This window comes from Heliconius melpomene, chromosome 17 (assembly GCF_056956725.1).
Source record: "Heliconius melpomene rosina isolate 202511_hmr_F chromosome 17, ASM5695672v1, whole genome shotgun sequence".
In the NCBI taxonomy this organism is placed as follows: domain Eukaryota; kingdom Metazoa; phylum Arthropoda; class Insecta; order Lepidoptera; family Nymphalidae; genus Heliconius; species Heliconius melpomene.
Window position 1 is genome coordinate 14128265 of NC_140405.1, and position 19819 is coordinate 14148083.

General features: G+C 35.9%; 1 protein-coding gene across 2 annotated transcripts in view; it reads right to left on the bottom strand.

The window, feature by feature from the left end:
* LOC146530479 (1-phosphatidylinositol 4,5-bisphosphate phosphodiesterase epsilon-1-like) overlaps positions 1 to 19819 on the bottom strand; it is a 105769-nt gene that overhangs the window by 72394 nt on the left and 13556 nt on the right. For both annotated transcript variants that reach the window (XM_085200333.1, XM_085200331.1), the window contains exon 2: positions 3431 to 3655. In XM_085200333.1, the coding sequence (XP_085056459.1) occupies positions 3431 to 3500 (70 nt within the window). In that variant the 5' untranslated portion in view covers positions 3501 to 3655. The remainder of the gene's footprint in view (positions 1 to 3430; positions 3656 to 19819) is intronic.

The following is a 19819-nucleotide window of genomic DNA, read 5'->3' on the forward strand; positions in this document are numbered from 1 at the left end:
TACTCCACCTAAATATAATCTTAAAAAAGCTAACTGGATTGAGTATGCTAACTCTGTGGATTGCATGCTTGACAATCTTCCTGAGTCTGGTAATTTTGAGAATATCATTCTTTGCTATGATCGGTTTGTCTCTGCCATTTTATCTGCAGCTGACTCTCATATCCCTAAAAAACACTCCATTCAGAATTGGATGCATTTCAATCCCTGGTGGGATCAGGAATGCTCTGATTCTGTCAATCGGCGAACATCTGCCGAGGAGTCATACACAGCCTGTATGACTATGGAGAATTACACTGAGTATACACGCAATGACGCGAAGTTTCGAAGAATGGTTGGGAAAAAGAAAAAACTTGGATGGGTTAATTTTTGTGAATCCCTTGATCCACGTTCCCCTCCTTCCCTTGTATGGACAAATGTTAAGAGATTTCGCCGTTCTCTTAACAATGCTCCTAGTCTTAATTCCAACAATCCCTCTTTATGGCTTAATAATTTTGCAAACAAACTGGCACCTCCTTTTGTTCCATCCCATGATTTATTTATATCCCCTCTGATTGAAACTTTGGACGACATGGATGCTTGTTTTTCATTCGAAGAACTCAATAACGTCTTAACGGATTTAAGAGACACTAGCCCAGGCGAGGATTGTGTCTCTTACTCTTTTATTGCTAGACTAAATGAGAAGTCTAAGCTACATTTTTTAAATTTGATTAACAACATCTTTCAATCAGGTATCATTCCGGAATCCTGGAAATCCCAAATTGTTATTCCCATCCTAAAACCTGGAAAATGTCCCTCTGACCCTAATTCATACAGACCCATTGCCCTAGCATCTGCTTTATCAAAAATTATGGAACGGCTTTTAAAAAATCGTTTGGAGTGGACAGTGGAAAGCAGAAATATCTTAGCACCCTCTCAATTTGGCTTCAGAAAGGGGTTAAGTACTACAGATAGTCTCAGTGTTTTTACTACAGACATTCGACGAGCATATGCCAAAGGAGAGTATTTGGTTGGTGTTTTTCTAGATGTTGCGTCTGCATATGACAATGTTCTTCTTCCGGTACTCAGGCAAAAATTGCATCAGCTGAGTATTCCGCCGAGGATGACTCATTTCATATGTAATCTGCTGACTGGTAGATCAATATCTGTAAAGCATCCACTTCTTACTATACCTCCCAGACTTGTCTGGCAAGGTTTGCCTCAAGGTTCAGCTCTCAGTCCTCTGCTGTATAATGTATACACTCATGACCTTGAATTGTCTGTCAATAGTTTTTGTAACATTCTTCAGTATGCTGATGACATCGTCCTTTACTACAGCTCAAAATCTGTGGAGGATATAACTTATCGTTTAAATACTGCTTTGCACTATCTAAACCAGTGGCTCTCCAATCATGGCTTGGCACTATCAGTAGCAAAGTGCCGGGCGGTAGTGTTTACCAAAAAGAGAGTAACTCCTGATTTCCAAATAGTTTGCGGTAATAGTACTATTCAATTAGCAGAAAATGTTAAATTCTTAGGCATGGTTCTTGATAAAAGACTGAACGGAATTGCCCATGCCGAACATATCAGTAAAAAATGTGAAAGCGGCATCAATGCTTTGAGAGCGGTGTCTGGTGTGTGGTGGGGTGCACACCCATATACTCTTAAACTACTGTACAATGCCATAATCTGTAGTCACATTGACTATGGATTATTTGTTTTAGACCCCTTTAACAAAGTTGCTACTGAGAAACTCAATAAAATTCAATACAAATGCCTAAGAATTATTATAGGTGCAATGAAGTCTTCCCCCACCAACGCACTGTTAATAGTTTCCTTAAATTTACCTCTCTTCCTCATCCCTTGTCATCTTTTCCATCTAATCCTTTATTCCGCACGCCTTATAAGGCCCTAGTACACCATCCTACTGTCATCACTAATCTTGGCCTAACCAAGGGAGCTGTTGACACCAACACTAAATTTCAAGCCATAGTAAATGAAAATTTTTCAAACCATATCCTCATCTTTACAGATGCATCAAAGCTTTCTAAGGAAAGCTGTGTTGGTGCAGCATGCTGGATACCAAAATTCAAAATTATATTACAATTTAAATGTCCTCCCGAATCATCTGTGTTTACTGGAGAGGCTGTTGCTTTGTTAGAAGCAATCCGGTTCACATTCTCCCACAACTTCAAACAGACTGTCATACTTACAGACTCATTAAGTTGCATATTGGCTATCAAGAGAAATCCATTTCATAGTAAATTAAGGTCTTCAATTATTTTAAGGATTCGTGAAGAACTGTACTCATGTTATCTAAAGGGCTTGGATGTTACTTTGGCATGGATTCCAGGGCATTCTGGAATCAGTGGGAATGAATCTGCAGACTCTTGCGCAAAATTGGCCATCCAGTGTGGTAATTTAGATAACTTTTTTATTTCGGCCCAGGATTTGTTGTCTCTTGCATTAACTCACTTGGATGTGTCCTGGTCTGAATTCTATGAATTAACAAAAACTCAGAAAGGTAAGTATTATGCTACTATCCAACCCAATATCCCAAGGCGACCATGGTTTTTTTCTCAAAAATTTGCTGAACGGAGGATTATATCAACTATTTGTCGTTTGCGCCTTGGGCATGCATGTACACCTGTTCACCTAGCTAAGATCAGGGTCAGGGACCACTCACTGTGTGAGTGTGGCCTGGACGAAGGTTCCCCTTCCCATATCCTTTTCACATGTCCAAAGTTAATTCGTCCCTTGTATGATGTCCTTCCTCATATAGTTCCCCGTCCCCTTAATGTTCAGTGTCTGTTAATGTTTGTATATACTCCTTTGTGTAAATTCTTATGTAAATATATTAGATCTAATAATATTATAGTATAAGCTAACAATTTTGTAAAATATAATCTATTACTAACCCTTTATTATGTATATATTGTGTATAATTTTTGTTTATCTTATAGGTGAAGGCAGTATCTTAGCTGGATCTCTTTTTAACGTGCATCTACTATTGCGTAATATTGTCTCTTTACCGTACACTCTCCTTTGTGTGTTTTCCATTCAACGTGACATTGGCGAAGTGATTAGTGCTGAACTGGCACGCTCGGATCGCCATAATTAAAGAACAACAAAATGTTTACACATGATGAATAAAATAAATATTTAAGGGAGCACCTATATAACAAACGAGATTTATGCCGTTTTTATAAATTGTACGGAACGCTTCATACGTGAGACCAATTCGGAATGGGTCAATTTGTTTTTTAATATTACAATATTATTTCAATAGTAATACTTCTAAATTCAAATAACATAATATAGTTAATTATTTTTGATCATTGAATTGATAACTTTTATTCATTATACTCTTTATTATAAGTTTATAATTGTTTTAGTGTTAAATAAAACGGGAATAAGAGGAAATGTTAAAATAAATAGATTTTTAAATAGCTACCTTCAAAGTCTTTATCCAAAGCATGCCCGGTAGAGCCTCCACTCGGGCCAGGCCTGGACCCGTCTCGCATCTCACTTCACTTCACTTATCATGAATAACTAAACACTTGTCATACACTTACACTTTCACACTTCACTGTACACTTTCACTTTCATGATTAGAGCTGTTGGCATCATGACGTCACTTTGTTAGTGACATCTATGTGTTCCATACAGCCTTTTTATTCTGTAAGAAAAAAGTGTGTTAGTGTATTTAGAAAAAGTATTTTTTTATTAGACTTTTGTTGTGACCGTAGTGGCGCAGCGGCATTACGCTGGACTATAAACGCGACGGTTGTGGATTCAACTTCCACTCGGGTAATTAAATTATTTTCAATTCCTCGCTGTGGTAACAAGAAAAAGTACGGTGTTGATTTCAGCCACTCAGTGCATAATGTCTCGAAATTTGGAAGTAAAATGGGGAATGGAGTGCCTTAACACTAGGTTCCCTCTTCTTACCCTCTTTTATACGGGATACAGAACGAAGTTAAAAAAAACAACACACATAAAGGACAATATAGCAAAGCAAAATCGCATATATCTAACTCGTAATAACTAGCTAACTCGTTAGGCAACAAAAAAACTTTGTTGTGTGTACCGTCGGCAAATAAAGTCGTTGTTTAAATAAACTCTCTACACATGTTCATACAAATTTGTTCTACTCAAAGCTTTGTCGGATAAAGAACCACTTAGGATTTAAAAATTATAATGCTTAGTTTCGCTTAATATTTTTAAGCGTAAGTAGATTATTTTATCTTATTATTCTTTCATAGTAACAAAAGTGACGAGTCCATAATAAAAAAATAAAAAAATCAAGTTTAATCGTTTTTGTTATCTTTTTTTAGTCTAAGATAGACAGGAAATAAAATGGATTTCATCATCTTTTATCTTAAACAGATCTCCCTTTTATATCTAAATTTAGTGATCAGTCACTAGTTTTTTTTGTAAGAATAAATATTTTGTCACCACTACTTTCCCAAAACGTATTGTGCAAACATATTTTTTTTTCTATCGCTACTTTTATCGTTTGGCAAAACTTTTCGACAGGCGATAAATCATTGCATTCGCGCCTAATGAGACATGTTCGCCAAATCTCGCGTATTGTTTTTTGTTTCCATGATTGTTTGTTTAATGTAGCAAACAATGTACGACACAGAGCTCAATCTACCAACGGTTAAGGATTTATCAGCTTCACGCTTTATCCCGCTTTCAGGCGGCATTGATATATCTAGAGATATTGCCCAGGGAATATCTGGTCTTTAGTAGCCTTACGTAGTCTAATGATAATTTGGCACGAAATTTAAATAATTTACGTATATAGTTTTGTATCTATTTTTCTTTTTAAATTCAAATTAAGAAAATGAAATTTATCAAGACACGCGCCAGGGTGTCGAGCCAAGTAAAAAGCTGAAATCGGGCGATATGTATGCCTTACACGAACCATTTCAAGAGTCCTTCACACCTCATAAACCAATAAGTCTATATCCATGAAATTTTGCATATTTGTTAAAACCCCTTAGTATGTGACGTATATTAAATTTCAACAACTTAAATCAAACTTAATTATTGTCATAAAACGTTTAAAAATCGTAATGAATACAGAACTTGGCACACATATAGATCTCCCATTGTATTTCTCACGCTTTATTTTACCAGAATGGAAAAATAAAAAAATATTTAATTCGAACTCGCAACCATTAAATATATCTAATACGGTCCCACTGCTCCACGACAGTCTCAATAAGCAATGATGGATTACCCCCCGCTTTATTCCATTCCGCTTGTCAGCGTGCCCTTCATGGGGTTGAAATTGTCAACATGCCAAAAATCTGGAAAGCCCCTACAAAAGATTGCAATTTTTTATGTTACATGAATAATTGAATGCTATATTGTAAATGTTTAGATCTATTGGACATTCTCCAAGATGTTAGAATTCTGTAATGTTTTTTTAATATTTACTGAAGCCAGTCGTGGCGCAGCAAGCGTGCAACTGTAAGCGCGACAGGCTGTGGGTTTGATTCCCATTCGATGTAATGAAGTATTTAATATCTCATCGCTTTAGTAACGAGACGTAGTGCAGCATCGTATTCCGCCACTCAACACGCAATTCCTCCAGAATGCGGCGGAATATGGATAACTGGATATAGAAAACTTAAATTAGACATGTAGGTAGGCTAGAGAGAGTAGGGGACCACTAATATAGTTGAGATGGACCAAAAATTCTATGAGATCAGGATAGAATGAGCTCTTATGTTCTGTAGTTAACGCAAAGAGAGTTGCGGTCTATAGTGAGTTTAATTTAGAAAGTAACAAAATCTCTGGTAAATTAAGCGTTAAATTCGACCAAAAAGTTTCATTTTATGTAGGATTCCTTAAAACTTGGTTAGATATTACTGTGTACACAAAACAGGTGTCGTAAACGGTTAAGGCGCGTCTAAATCAGTAGACATTGCGGAAAAGTAGTTTCTACTCTAGTGTTGTGCTTTGTGGACTTCAAATAAAAAGAAAGAAAAGGAAAAACTGATTTTAGGTTTCGTACATCAAAAGATATTAACGACACAAAATCCTGAAATAAACGAGTCCAACTCGCACTTAACTGGTTTTTATTTTAGTTTCACAATGTATCCCGCACGTAGCAGGATAGACAGAGATGACCTGGGAATCTAATGTTAAGACACTCCATTTATATTAAGACACTTCTGTTCTACTCTTTTCGTCGATTTTTAAAGTCACAGCGTGTTGAGCGGCGGAACTTAACACCGTGCTTTGCCTCGTTCCGGAACGAGGAAATGAAATGATTAAATATTTCATTTTCTTGAGTGGAAATTGAACCCACAATGTCTCCAGTTTACACTAGCACGCTTGGGCCCCTGTGTTTAACGTATGTTTTTTAATTTACTCTTTATTCTGCCTAGCGTGATATTCAAATAGCAGATATAAATGGCAGGTATAGATGGTGGCCCCTCGCTTTAATTTTATTTAAACCCAAATATCGCTTATCATTTTTTTTCTATTTATATAAATATAAAATATATCTAATTTGTACATCATTTATAATTAAAATTAAATATCTTATTTGTATGAATACTAAAAATATCCAGTTTATACGCAGAAGTACGAAAAAAAGAGAGAAAATTTTAATTTATCTTGAAAAATCAAAGAACGCAGTGTTGTGTACTGCAACTAACCACTCGAAATATTATCTTTATCGATATATTTGAATGACATCACTATTTTGTTATTCTTCCTTCTTAGGAGGGTAGCGTCTGCAACGTATGTACGAAAGAAAATAGTTTTTGGGATATAATATACCGTTCACATATTATTAAGACCTTTCTTCGTTACCTTTACTTTTCGGGAATGCAATGAAATAAAGAAAAAAACAACTGAAAGTCTAGTGCGAGTTGGACCCGGCCACTGAGAGTTCCGTACCAATTTCTTAAGGGACGTAAACATGATTGCAACGGGAACCTCACTGTAAACTTAGTTTAAAAGTTGGGAAATTTAAGTTTGCCGGCATATGCACTCATTTTGTATGAAACGAACTACAAATATAAATCAGCTTCACGCTGTATCCCGCATACAGCAGGGCCGGCAGAGGGAACCTAGGATTGAGGCACTCCGTTCACCACTTTCTGAGTTGAGTGAGTTCCGTGTTGAGTGGCGATTTTCGCTATTAACGCGATTAACGCAATTTTGAGAAATAAATGAATGATAAATGAATGAGCTAGTTAGCTGCTAGCTAGCTAGCTAGAAGTGATCCTATAAGGGTTTCTTTTTGTTTGTTTCAGGTATGGAACCCTAAAATAATGAAAAAATAAATAGCTACAAACTCGTTTTTTATTACATTACATTTTTTGATAGAATTTGAGAGGATTTTGTAAAAACTAGATACTTAGTTCTGTACTGTTCTTTATAAATGTATAGAGAGGCCATCGTGGTGTGATTGTAAACAGCGACAGGTTGTGGGTTCGTTACCATAGCGAGGAATTTTGTTTCTCGCCCAGGTAACGAGGCAAATCACAGCGTTGAGTTCCGTCACTCAACAAACAATGCTCCCGGAATTCGAAGGAAAGTTGGGGACGTGTCTTAATGGGAACGGAGCTTCTTAAAACTAGGTTCCCAGGTTCCCTCTGCTTACCAAATTACCATACAAAAACATAAACGAATATACAAAATTGAACAAACCGATCATGAAACAAGTTTATTCTACACCATACTCAATGCTGTGAAACCGACAACGTCCGCTGAAACTCAATTTAAATTCAAAAGTTCTATCTATTTCTTTTATTTATGCAATTTGTCACAAATAAGATATGTACATATTAACTGTGAAATCCTATGATTTTTTTAACGTTCCTTTCTTTAACGTCATTGCACAGCGGTACACGTATACGTTTGTGTGTCAGTTGTTGTATGTTCGATTCCCACTCGGGGGAAGTGAATTATTTTTCACATCCCCCACTCAACTCACTGCGAGCGATGCTAAGAGAATGGAGTGTCTTAACACTAAGTTCTCTCTGCCCTGTTTATAATAAGTTAACTCACGCTAGAAAATAAGCTTTAACAACCACTGTACCATAAGGGTGTTTTGTAAGAGAAATCACATCACAATATTATATACGGGTAAGTTTATGAACGGCCGTCGCCTTACATATTTAATGGTGGCCCCCAAGCGGCCCCCCAGTGACCCCCAAGCGGCCCGATATGCCCTTAAAATGATACATCAAAAAATATTTAGTTAGAGTCGTGGCTTGTTTTATCTCTTCTCATTTGTGAAAGAGTTTACGATGATTTGTTACTGTTTTATAACGATGCATAAATGTCGACGGTTGTGAGTTCGATTCCCGCTCAGGAGAAAAAAATATTTTTATTGTCGTTACGTTGGCTTACACAGCTTGACAGACGGTGTGTGTGGATCCTTATAGAATCACGGAAAGTGATCTAATAAAGGTTCCGGTTGATCCTTTCGACGTGAGGAACCCTAAAAATGTTTATTACGCTTTCTCTCGCATCCAGCGTCCGGCACGGTAGGCAGAGAGAGAACTTAGTGTTAAGACACTACTCCTCATTTGACTACCATAAGCTACAAAATTGTTATTTTTGTGTGCTATATGCGGATACAGCGTGAATTAAAAAAAAGGAAAAACACGTACAACCATCCTTTAGATAACCATCCCCACTCAACAAATGCGTCAACTATTTATTAATATAGGAATTCCTGAACCATTTTCGCTAAAATAAAAGAATGACTTACATATCTTTTAAAGCTTAGAAACTTTTCAAAGGCAAAGTTTGGGTTGACTTTACTGAAAGAATCACAATAAGGCTTTATATAAACTGTCTTATTTTTAGGTTTGGGTATCTCAAAAAAAAACTGTATTTATAGGACTAATTTGTGTCTGTCTATATGTCCGTCTGTCCCTCTGCTAAGAGCATTTTACTCAAGAACACCTAGAGGCGACAAACTAAAAACATATAGGTAAGTCAGAACATTAATAAACGGGTCCGAACAAAAAAGAGAACGGAGTGTCCTAGCACTAGTCATAGGTTTCCTCTGCTTACCATGCTATGTGCAGGTTACATGAAGCTTAATAAAATAATATTTACCTACAGTTTGTCTAAATAATAAAGCTATACTTAATATTACGTGACTTATAATTATGAAATAGCCTGACTTTATAGGTTTTATTCTTTTTTTGAATGGACGAGAGGCTCTGGTAATAAGACAAAGTGCAACGTTAAGATCCGTCAGTCATAAACGGAATGTCTTAACTCTAAGTTTCTCCTCTCTGTCATGCTATGTGCAAAATATATCATGAAACTTATCTTGAAGAACTGACGTGAACCACGGTAAAGAAGACCTAATACTTCTGAATTTCTTATCAGCAGATTTAGGAAAAATCTTCTTCATCCAAATACACTTCTTAAAGAGAACGGAACTTAACATTAGGTTCCCAAGTTTCCCCTGCCTACGCTGTGGGTGGGATACAGAGTGAAGTTAAAAAAATATAATTATCCAAATACACAACCATTTTATTTTCTAATTGAGTAACACAGCTAAAAGGAATCCTTTGAAACGCTCCCAGTATCGCGATATCAGATTTATTATATTAAATCGAATAAACCAAATCTCAAATGTATAAGAGTATGAATATTAAATTTGTTATGGAATAAATTTATTTACACCCCTCCCTAGCCGGGCGTGGCGTGGTTGAAAATCTGCTTGAACTAGTGACGATTTTGGATTCGATACCTGTTCGTGGGAATGCTTCAATCAAGTTGAATTCCGCATCACGCTGAATCCCGCACGCAGGAGAGTAGACTGAGGGAACCTGGTAAAACAGTGTTAAGATACTGTGTTTCCATTAAGACTTCTATTCCACACTTTCCACCGAATTCTGGAGACATTGCTCGTTAAGTCACAGAACTCACCGCCTCGCTTTGACTCTTCCCCAGAGCGAGGAAATGGAAATATTATATATGAACCCACAACCTGTTACCACGATGCCACGATGTGCCTCATATAAATGATTTAGTTTCATATCTAGCCCTCCTTAGCCAGTTATTTTAGTATTTCATAGTAATTTTTATTTTTCATCTACATACATCCTCGCAACACAATGCATGCCCTAATATAGAAATAGTACCTATAGATTAGTATCAATACACGTGTGTGTGTTGAAAATATATATTTGTATAGTCCATTTATCGAGGCAGAGAAGAGGCAGAGGAGAGGCAGAGGAGAGGCAGAGGAGAGGCAGAGGTTTTAGGATGTATTTATAGTGTAGTTCTCATACGACTTACTCGTCCGAGCGAAGCCGTAACTAATTTCGTCTGTGTTGTCTGTCAGTCACTTCACTCAAAATGTTTACATAATTTTCAGATTATTCTGATGTGTAATATTCCTGCAAAGTTTCATCTAAATCCGTTCAGTAGTTTTTGCGTGATAGTGGAATAAGCATCCATCCTACAAACTTTCACATTTATAATATTAGTACAATATAGATAAGGAAATTTGTGAAAATAAATGATTAAAATAAAAAGAATATATTCGGTTTAAATAAAATTAAAAAGCTATGTTCAGTATTTTCCTTAGAAAATTGCTTTTTACCTCACGCTACCTTATTGGGTCGGTAAGACCGGAAGTCTGTTCAAAGGTAGCTTATTGCTTCCAAGCATCCGGTTAGGACGGATATATTGTATTACAGTATACTGGTGGCAGCCCGCAATTTCATTTGCCTGAACTATAAAATGAAGAATTTTGAGTCTCTTTCATACCTACACCCTTAGAAACCTGCATAACAAATTTCAGCGTTGTACGCCGCGTAGTTCTGGCTGTACGTTGTCTGTCAGTCACTCGGTTACGAAAGAGTTTTATGTATATAGATTTAGATATCATTGTGTACCACTGCCTTATTGTGCATATAGGTATATTTTAATAACATAGTAATAATAAAAAATAAAAAAAAAATCTTTTGTTTCAAAATTATTTTATGTAATACAATACAATCCATTGCTCATATTGAAATGAGAAGTGCAATCGTACATTGTGTCAATATTCGAGTAATTTTATAATTGGCACTAGTTTTTTTTTTAGATTCACACTGTATTCCTCATATATTAATGTCAGCTAAGAAATCGTAGTACTTAAATACTCTGCTCCTCACTCTCCGTCCAATTTTAGAGAGTTTGCAGTAGTGGAGCTTAACTCTCCGCTTTCTCTTGTTTTGAGATTCGCCTACACGATTGTCACGTTGAGTTCCGCCACTCAACACGCAGTGCCTTCAGAATATGGCAGAAAGTGGGGAACGTGCCTTAATAGGAGCGTAGTGTTTTAACACTACGTTTCCTCTGCTTACTACTAAGTGAAAATCGAACCCACAACTGATACGTTTACTTAAGTACTAGCTACTAAGTAAAACCGCTGTTCCACGAAGGCCTTCATTTTATTTATTTTATCGTTGAGAGCAAAAAAAATATTATTATGAAATATTAAAGTCCTTCGTCTCTTGTTATTCTTTGCAAGCAAATAATAAAAGAAAGTTTTAAATCAATCCAACAACGAAATAAAAAGTATGAAATAAAGTTCAACACTTTTCACTTTCTTAAGAATTGAATTGCAAGATGCCGGTCTGTTGAAAATTACCCCTTTATTATATAGAAGGTTGTGTTAAAAAAAAGACCTTTATAATAGACAGTATTTTTTTTTTCTTTTTTATCTTTACTATGTAGCAGGGTAGGTAGAGGGAACCTAAGTTAAGTTAAGACACTTCCCGCACTGCCTAATTTCCGAGACTGCGAGTTGAGCGGTGGAACTCAACGCTTCGCTTCGTCAGCTTCCAGTGCCAGGAAATGAAAAAAAGATCGAGTGAGAATCAAACCTATACCTTCCCTACCCTTCCCTTCCCTACCCTACCCTTCCCTACCCTACTCTTCCCTACCCTACCCTTCCCTACCCTACCCTACCCTTCTCTACCTTACCCTTCCCTACCCTACCTATACCTATACCTTCGCTTTTACAATCACACACTGTCATTGGCATGACGTCACAATGGCTTCTAACATAATATCTGTCATAAAATTTCAAATATTAACGGTTATAGTCGAGGAAATTGGATAAAATAAGGATCAGTCTGTGAAGTGGAAGGTTTATAATTGACTCTCGGCCGCGACAGGAAATAAGATTTTAGGTTGAAAGTAGAGTTGGCTTTTGATTTTTGGATATATTTACTTTATATTTTCATTGGCCATTGCCCACATTGGTTTGCGTGGATTTTGAGATGTAAAATGGAAAATCTAGTTTTTTCCCGCTGCCGTAGGAATTTCTAGAGATTGTCTCTAGGTACCTATCTTACCTATATGCTAAATTGTAGCTTGGAAGAATGGAAGAGTTTTATATGTAGGTAGAGTCTCACTTTTCGTCGAATTCTCGGGGCTTTACGTGAGTGTCGGTACTCAACGCCCTGTGGGAATCGAATCCACTCCCGTCGCGTTTACAGTTACACGCCTATACCTATCCTTTAAAATTTATCCTTGACCGATATATGGTATTATATAAAAAAAAGAGAATCCAGTGTCAAAGCGTTCGTTTACAATCAGTCGTTTTCCTAATACATAATTATGTCAGTCTTAACAAAAATGAAAATAACTTTACATACATTCATTTCCCCCCTAAAGGGGTTTCGGGAATTCAACCCACACCCTCCGTAAGTACAATCTATGATTTCGTTAAGCCACGACAGTGTTCTGTATGTACTGTTTAAGTAACGAATGATTTATAATACAGAAGCAGCATTACTTTGGACGTCATGTGAAGTATATTATAAAATGTGTGTAGGTCCACACTTCTAGCTACTTCTAGATTATAATTAGAAAGATAGATATGCTCAAATTTAAGGATCGAGGAGGAGGAGGAGGAGGATTATCGATGGTGGAATGGTGACGTAGCGTCGCCGAGTCTGACTTGCTTTATTCATTCGGTGGAAAATGGGGAACGAAACATCTTAACACTAGGTTCCCTCTACCTACACTTGCTGTGTGCTGGTGCTGGATACAGCGTGAAGCTGATTTATTTATTTTATTTAAGCTTGAGCTATAACACGCGACATGCTACTGCAGGAACTAGCGTGATTCAAGGTAATAATTGTATGGTCTTAACGATTTTACAGCTTGAGGTCGATCCCCTTATGGCTCAACTATGAAGTAATCTGAAGTTAAGATGTTTTAACCGACTTCAAAAAAAGCAAGTATACGGGAGGAGGATATAAAATAAAAATCTTGTTTTCAACCCCTTTTCATTCTTATAGGAATTTCGAGAAATTTTCCCTACACCACCCAAGGACTATACCTAATTTCAGTCTGTCAGTCACTCAGTATATTATAAGGAATTTTTATGAATTATTGAAATTATATAATATTTCAGTACGATGACTTATTAGGGTTTCCATGCACGTGTGCTTAATCTCGTAAGCGTGTGTATGTGAGCTTATCTCGGAAATTAAAAAGAATGTCAAGATTATACTATTGATATATCCCACCTTTGGGAGCAGTCTAAATTCCATTAAAAGCAGTTCAGCAGTTTTCTATGCATTTCTCTTTATATATGTTATTCAAGGTATTCCAGCTGGTCTTGGCGTCAGCGTCTGACTGTAAATGCAATGGTTGTGGGTTCAATTCCCAAGCGATGGAATCAAATCTGCCCTAAGCGCAATAGACAGCTTTTTAAATAATTTCTTGCATCTTCAAATTATATGGATGAATAAATAAAGTTTTCATGGAATAAGTTTCAATATTAGTCACTGTCTTAAGCATAAGCTTTGAATCGAGCTACTTACCGTCGCAGACAGTACGTACGTAAGAATTGGATTTTCTAATACTTTCAACTCCAATTTGATAGCATTTTCCTTTTAATAATGAAAATAATTTAATGATAATCTTTCCCTCAAATGGAGATCGAACCTATAATCGTAGCGTCCCAGGAGAACCTATTGTTAAGACACTCGGTAACCTATTATTTCTTCGCTCTAGTAACGACGTAAAGCGCGGTGTTGAGTTCCGCCACTCAACACGCAATGCCTAAAGAATTAAAATAGCTATCGCGACAGAAAGATATCAAGATACAAAACCATCTTTACACATTCATGATTCGACTTACTACAATTTTTATATTAAATCGTCATTTTAAAGCGATTAGAATTTATATTAGCTTTTAATATTGCAGATTTTTTACGGTTTTATACGTATGTATGTAGGTCACAGATTATGAGCTATTGATGATACTGAATTGGTTGCTGCAGTGAATATTTTTGCTAAGCCAGCCAATATTAGATGTTTTTTAAATTCACGCTTTATAGTGAGAATTTAGTGTTAAAACACTCTTCTTTTTCTCATAAATTATTCCGTCACACAGCCGGGTAGGCACAGGATACCTGGAAACCTAGTGTTAAGAAACTTATTTTCTTTATTTCCGTAATTCTTCGAGTAAGTCTGGAATCTATGGCTGGCCTCATAAATTAAATGATAAATAAAAAATAAGGACAATACAAATTACATTATAAAATCGCATAAGAGATATATTTTTCAAATTTCTAACGAGTAAAATCCGATTTAAACCAGATTGTACCGGTTTAAGGCTTAACAATGAAACTTTTAAGTGTTATTAAGCGTAGAAATAAAAGTGCTTCACCCTTTCATTCTGCCATTTGCCTTGTACATTACTGGCATACAATTCATTATAATGTTACTATGAAACTATTGAGAATGGACTTTTGTTTTTAATTATGCTTAAAAAACTGCCTGCCTGTTATAATTTTTTTTATTTAGTTTATCATTTAGCAGAATAGGCAGAGGGAAACCAGTGTTAAAACATTCCGTTTTCCGCGCACTGCCCAATTGTCAAGAGTACGAGAAGAGACGTATTGAGTGACACTTTATGTTTTTACCAAAGGAGGATAAACACCAATTTATTACTACAAGTGGGTAACGACTGGAAACGCAACGGTTGTGGGTTCGATTCCCACTCGGGGGAATGAAATATTTAATATTTTCATTTCCTCGCTCTGGCAACGAGGCAAAGCGCAAAGCTATGTTCCGACGCGTAATGCCTCAAGAATTCGGCGGGAAGTCCGGAACGGAGTGTTACATTAGGTTCCCTCCCTCGCTGTGTGCGGGATACAGCGTGAAGCTGATTTTAATTTACAATTGTATTTTAGCGTTTGTTTTATTTCAATCGTTTCGTAAAAAAATATTAAACAGTTTAAATTATTTAGGTCGTCAAAATTGCTATGTAATTTTTATTAAATTGTCTGAAAATTAATGAAGTAACGGTATTAGAAAATTAAAGCAGTAGTATTTATAAATATGTTTGTTTTTTTTTTCCATACAAAATAATAAGTGAGCTACGATCTATCATTTTGGACAATATCCAAGCTTTAGTCTTGGCACAGGTCCTAAACTTGGCATATAAATTTTACCCTTTGCCATATTGACCTTAAAGTTTTTGTAGCTAATGCATATATATGCATGATATAAGATTTTAAAAACATTGAAAAAAAGTGAAAAAAAAAACGCATATGAGGCTTGAAGCTTTCCTGTTGCCGGTTGTGGGTTCGATCCACAAGGGTAAAATGAAATATTTAATATTTTCAATACCTCGCTTTGGTTACGAGGCAAACCGTGGCGTTCAATTCCGCCACTCAACATGCAATCCCCTAGTAATTGGGGAACGGAAGCATCTAAATGTTAACGGAGTGTTTTAACACTTGGTTCCCAGGTTCCCTCTGCCTACCCTGCTATGTACAGTGTGAAACTAAAAAAGTATACTGCACATAGCAGTCGTACCCTGTTGTATGCGGGATAGTCAAGCGTGAAGGTAAAAAGTAGCACGTATTTAAGGTTAACAACTTGACAAAGCGCGGCGTTGAATCCCGCAACTCAACACACGAATTCTTGGAGTGGAGTGGAGTGTATTTGTTGACCTTGGGTAAGTATGTATAATACAGCGTGAGGCTTAAAAAAAGATCGCAAAACAAGTGGTTATCGTTAGGTTCCTTAGAGGAATTTTCCACAAAATCTATGTTACACCAAATGTATGTTTCAATTGCCTATGTATTCATATTTTTAATATTTTTTAAGCACAGCTCGGGAATCGAATCCCAGACCACAGCCATAAGGTAATAAATAAGCCAACAAGGCAAGTTATGAATAGGTTATTGATATATCCAACCATCCATTACCGGGAGAGACGAAAGCGGAAACGGTTTATTGAATAAAAATCACGCTTTTACTAAAAGATCAAATTTACTCCATAAAAATCACTTACAGCTAGCTACACATGTGCTCGTATATGCATATAAGAAAATAGAGATTCTAAAACAATTTTGTCTAACTTTACTATTTTTTTTGCCGGTATTTTTTTTTAGTTTCATGCTGCCATATACCAAGCACGACAGGGATACAGAACCTAGTGTGAAGACTCCAGGATTCAAGACATTGCGTATGACATTGGTAAAAGTAACGCCGCACCTTTCTTCCGTTTCAAATAAAACAAACATTAAATGTTAAAGGAAAATCGCCAAAATACAATAGTGAAATATTGTATTTAATCACAGACAAACAGACAAAAAAATTTGCAAAGCATAGCATATCTTTTGATTTCGTTGACTTAGAACCTAATTTTTTTCTGTGCCCCAAAGAATTGAAGATCGGGACATTTGAAATAAATTTGACCTCCTCCTCCTCCACGAGCTCTTTTGAAAAATATTCTTGACATACGAATAGACTAACCGACGGATAGCAAAGTGGGGCCACTATGAGGGTTCCGATTTTTTTCTTTTATGGTACGCAACCCAAATTATATGTCGTCGTATGCTCACATATTTCCGAGCGACTTAAACATGCTGATTCAGAAATATAAAACTAGAAATATGAACCGTTTGACAAAGCATTATATAAAATTATATAGAAGGGTTCGTTAGGCAGTATCCAAAGATTACATGACGATCTTCATATATAATTTTGGTATAATTTGACATGTTTGATTACAGGTGATGGTAGAGGATTCAAATTCCATTTCAAGCTATAATAGTTCGAGGTTTCACCTCAACCGAAATACTTTTGTGATTATTTTATTTTATAGAAAAGACAAGGCAAAGCGTACAGGTCATCTGATCTTCCGTTCCCCATTTTCCGCAGAATTCTGAAGGCATTGCGTGTTGTGTGGAAGAAACAACGCCGTGTTTTGCCTCGTTACCAGAGTGAGGAAATGAAGATATTAAATATTTTATTTCGAGTGGGAATCGAACCCACAACTTGTCGCATTTAGAGCCGATCGCTAGTGCAGCTACGCTGCAACTGATCTCGTAGAACATATGGGGTATTAAAGTCGAGGTCTTCGACGACGAAAATTTGGGTTATTTTTTGCTATGTTAGACCTATCAATCCTTAACACAACTGCACAATATTTTTACAGTACAGTGTTCAGTTTAGGACTTGTGAAGGCTCAAAGACGAGAGTGGCTGGTGGACATTCACTCTTTCAAATCACAAGTATTATTACTAAATGACAAATAAATAAATAAAGTAGTGGAATAGATTCCTCACTAAATGAGTTTTATAATGCACTTTATAAAGCTTTTAAAAAATCTCCTACTTCCTGACTTCTATAAGTTTCTGCATTCCTTATTCGTCTCGTCCACTGTCATCAATGCGCATATATGTACATACCATATTGCTTTTTACGTGACCTTCTTCAAGTGTCATTGATGCTGTGTTCTCGAAGGTCAACTGAGATCTACCCCTGTCTTTCTTACAATTATATATAACATACTTTTTAGAGAACATAAAAATTTAAACATAGCGGGATTTGAACCCTATTAAGTTTTAATATAGCTCAAAGAAAACGTATGGCTTAGTTGGTCAAAACATGCTTGGACGGTTTCCAAGAGGCACGGGTTCAAATCTCGCTACGTAATTTTTTTTATATATTTTCTAAAAAGTATTTTTTCTTCCTAAGTATGGTATAACGCTTTAAAAATGTGCAATATATATCTACATGTACAATAAAATATATTTCAGCAATATGAATATGAACCCACTACATCCATTCATATCTACAAGTAGAACAACAACCTGAAGAAAAAGCAAATAATCTTCTAAACAATAACTCTTGTACTATAAAAGCCGATTGTTTCTCATCTCATTGTTCGTGTGATGTTTTCGGACTAATGCCCACGTGGCCATTCGAGCGTATGTACTCAGTGTAAAGCTGTGATGATTATAGTTCTTTTTTCAGCTTTTCACTTTTTCAGAGAAGAAATGTGTTTTTTGGTTTCTCAGAGAAGTTGCTAGTTAAATGACTAGCTAAAAATGATTATAAAGTTGTTTTCGAACTTCCACTACTTTAAATTACTCTAGCAAGGGAGTGTACGTTGAGTTTCGGCAATTAACGTGTAATGTCGCGAATTCGGGTGGAAAGCAGAAAACGGAATGTCTTAACACAAAAGTGATAAGCATAGTGTCTGTTTGACTATTTTTTTGCCAATTCCTGAAATTAGAGCACTCAACAAACAAAATTCAGCTTTATTATATATATTTTTGTATATATACATAAAATACAAACACACCTACATAAAATCCCCCCCACCATCAATATTCGCCACATAATTTTATTGTAGCCACGCAATGGAGGTAGTTTAAAAGGTATTAAGCAAACTGAGTTATGCTGCGAGTACGTTCTACGAAGAGTGGATCCACTCTCAATATGTGGGGTGACTATGACGTATGGAAAATGTCGGATATTATATTTTTTTTTTGGCATTGCAGGGTAAGTAGAGGAGTTCTGGAGGCATTGCGTGTTGAGAAACAGATATTTTAAATATAATATACAGACAAAAATATGTTACCACCATATTTAATTTTATTTAGCGTCACCTATCTAAGAATACTTGGACTGCTACGATGAATCTAACGGTACTTCAATTATATAAATCAGCGATTCTGGTTCTGACATGAGATAATATACAATATTACATATATAATACACTTTCCGCACAATTTTGGAAAAAAAATAAAAGTAGGTGAATTTTGTGGGTTCAATTTCCATTCTGAGAATTTTCCGATATTCGATAAATTAGAAATCTGAGAAATTAATTCCCCTCAGTTGATCCTCGAATGTGGGATTGTGGAATATAACGTGAAGCTCAAACTATAAACAGAAATAAAGAATGATTAAAAACTTTATTTTCTCATTATTTTGTTCTTTCAACTTCATATATCCCTCAAGGCAGAGTACATAACAAAATATAAAACAAGCATCTACTTTGTTTAAATATTCTCGTGTCTTATTATAATATTTGCTTACTCGGTTCTCCTGGAATTTATGTTTTACATCAAAGAAATGTTGTCTAATATGGAAATATTTAAATATTTGTTTAAAACTGTACATTTTATAACACACAAGAAACACTATAGTAGTCCAGTTCTTTTTCAAACTTAATGACCATGAAGGACGTTGATTTGAATCCCACTCAGGGGAAAATCTAAATTTATAGTATATTTATTTTTAATTTGGCTTAGTGAAACATAATGTGGTGCTTAACAATATTTAGTACCTAATGTCTGTAAGTAAAATTGGAAAAAGTAAATGGTCTATAATTGCAAGGCAGCTGCACAACATAATATGACTATATACGTAACGGTTATGGGTTCTATTTCCAATAGGAGACATTAATTATTTACACTCCCTCACTCTGAGTTTCGCTTTCTCCTTGTTTATCAGCGGAAAGTGGAGAACACAGCGTCTTAACATTAGGTTCTTTATGATGTCACTATGCCGAGATTATTATTTGGAT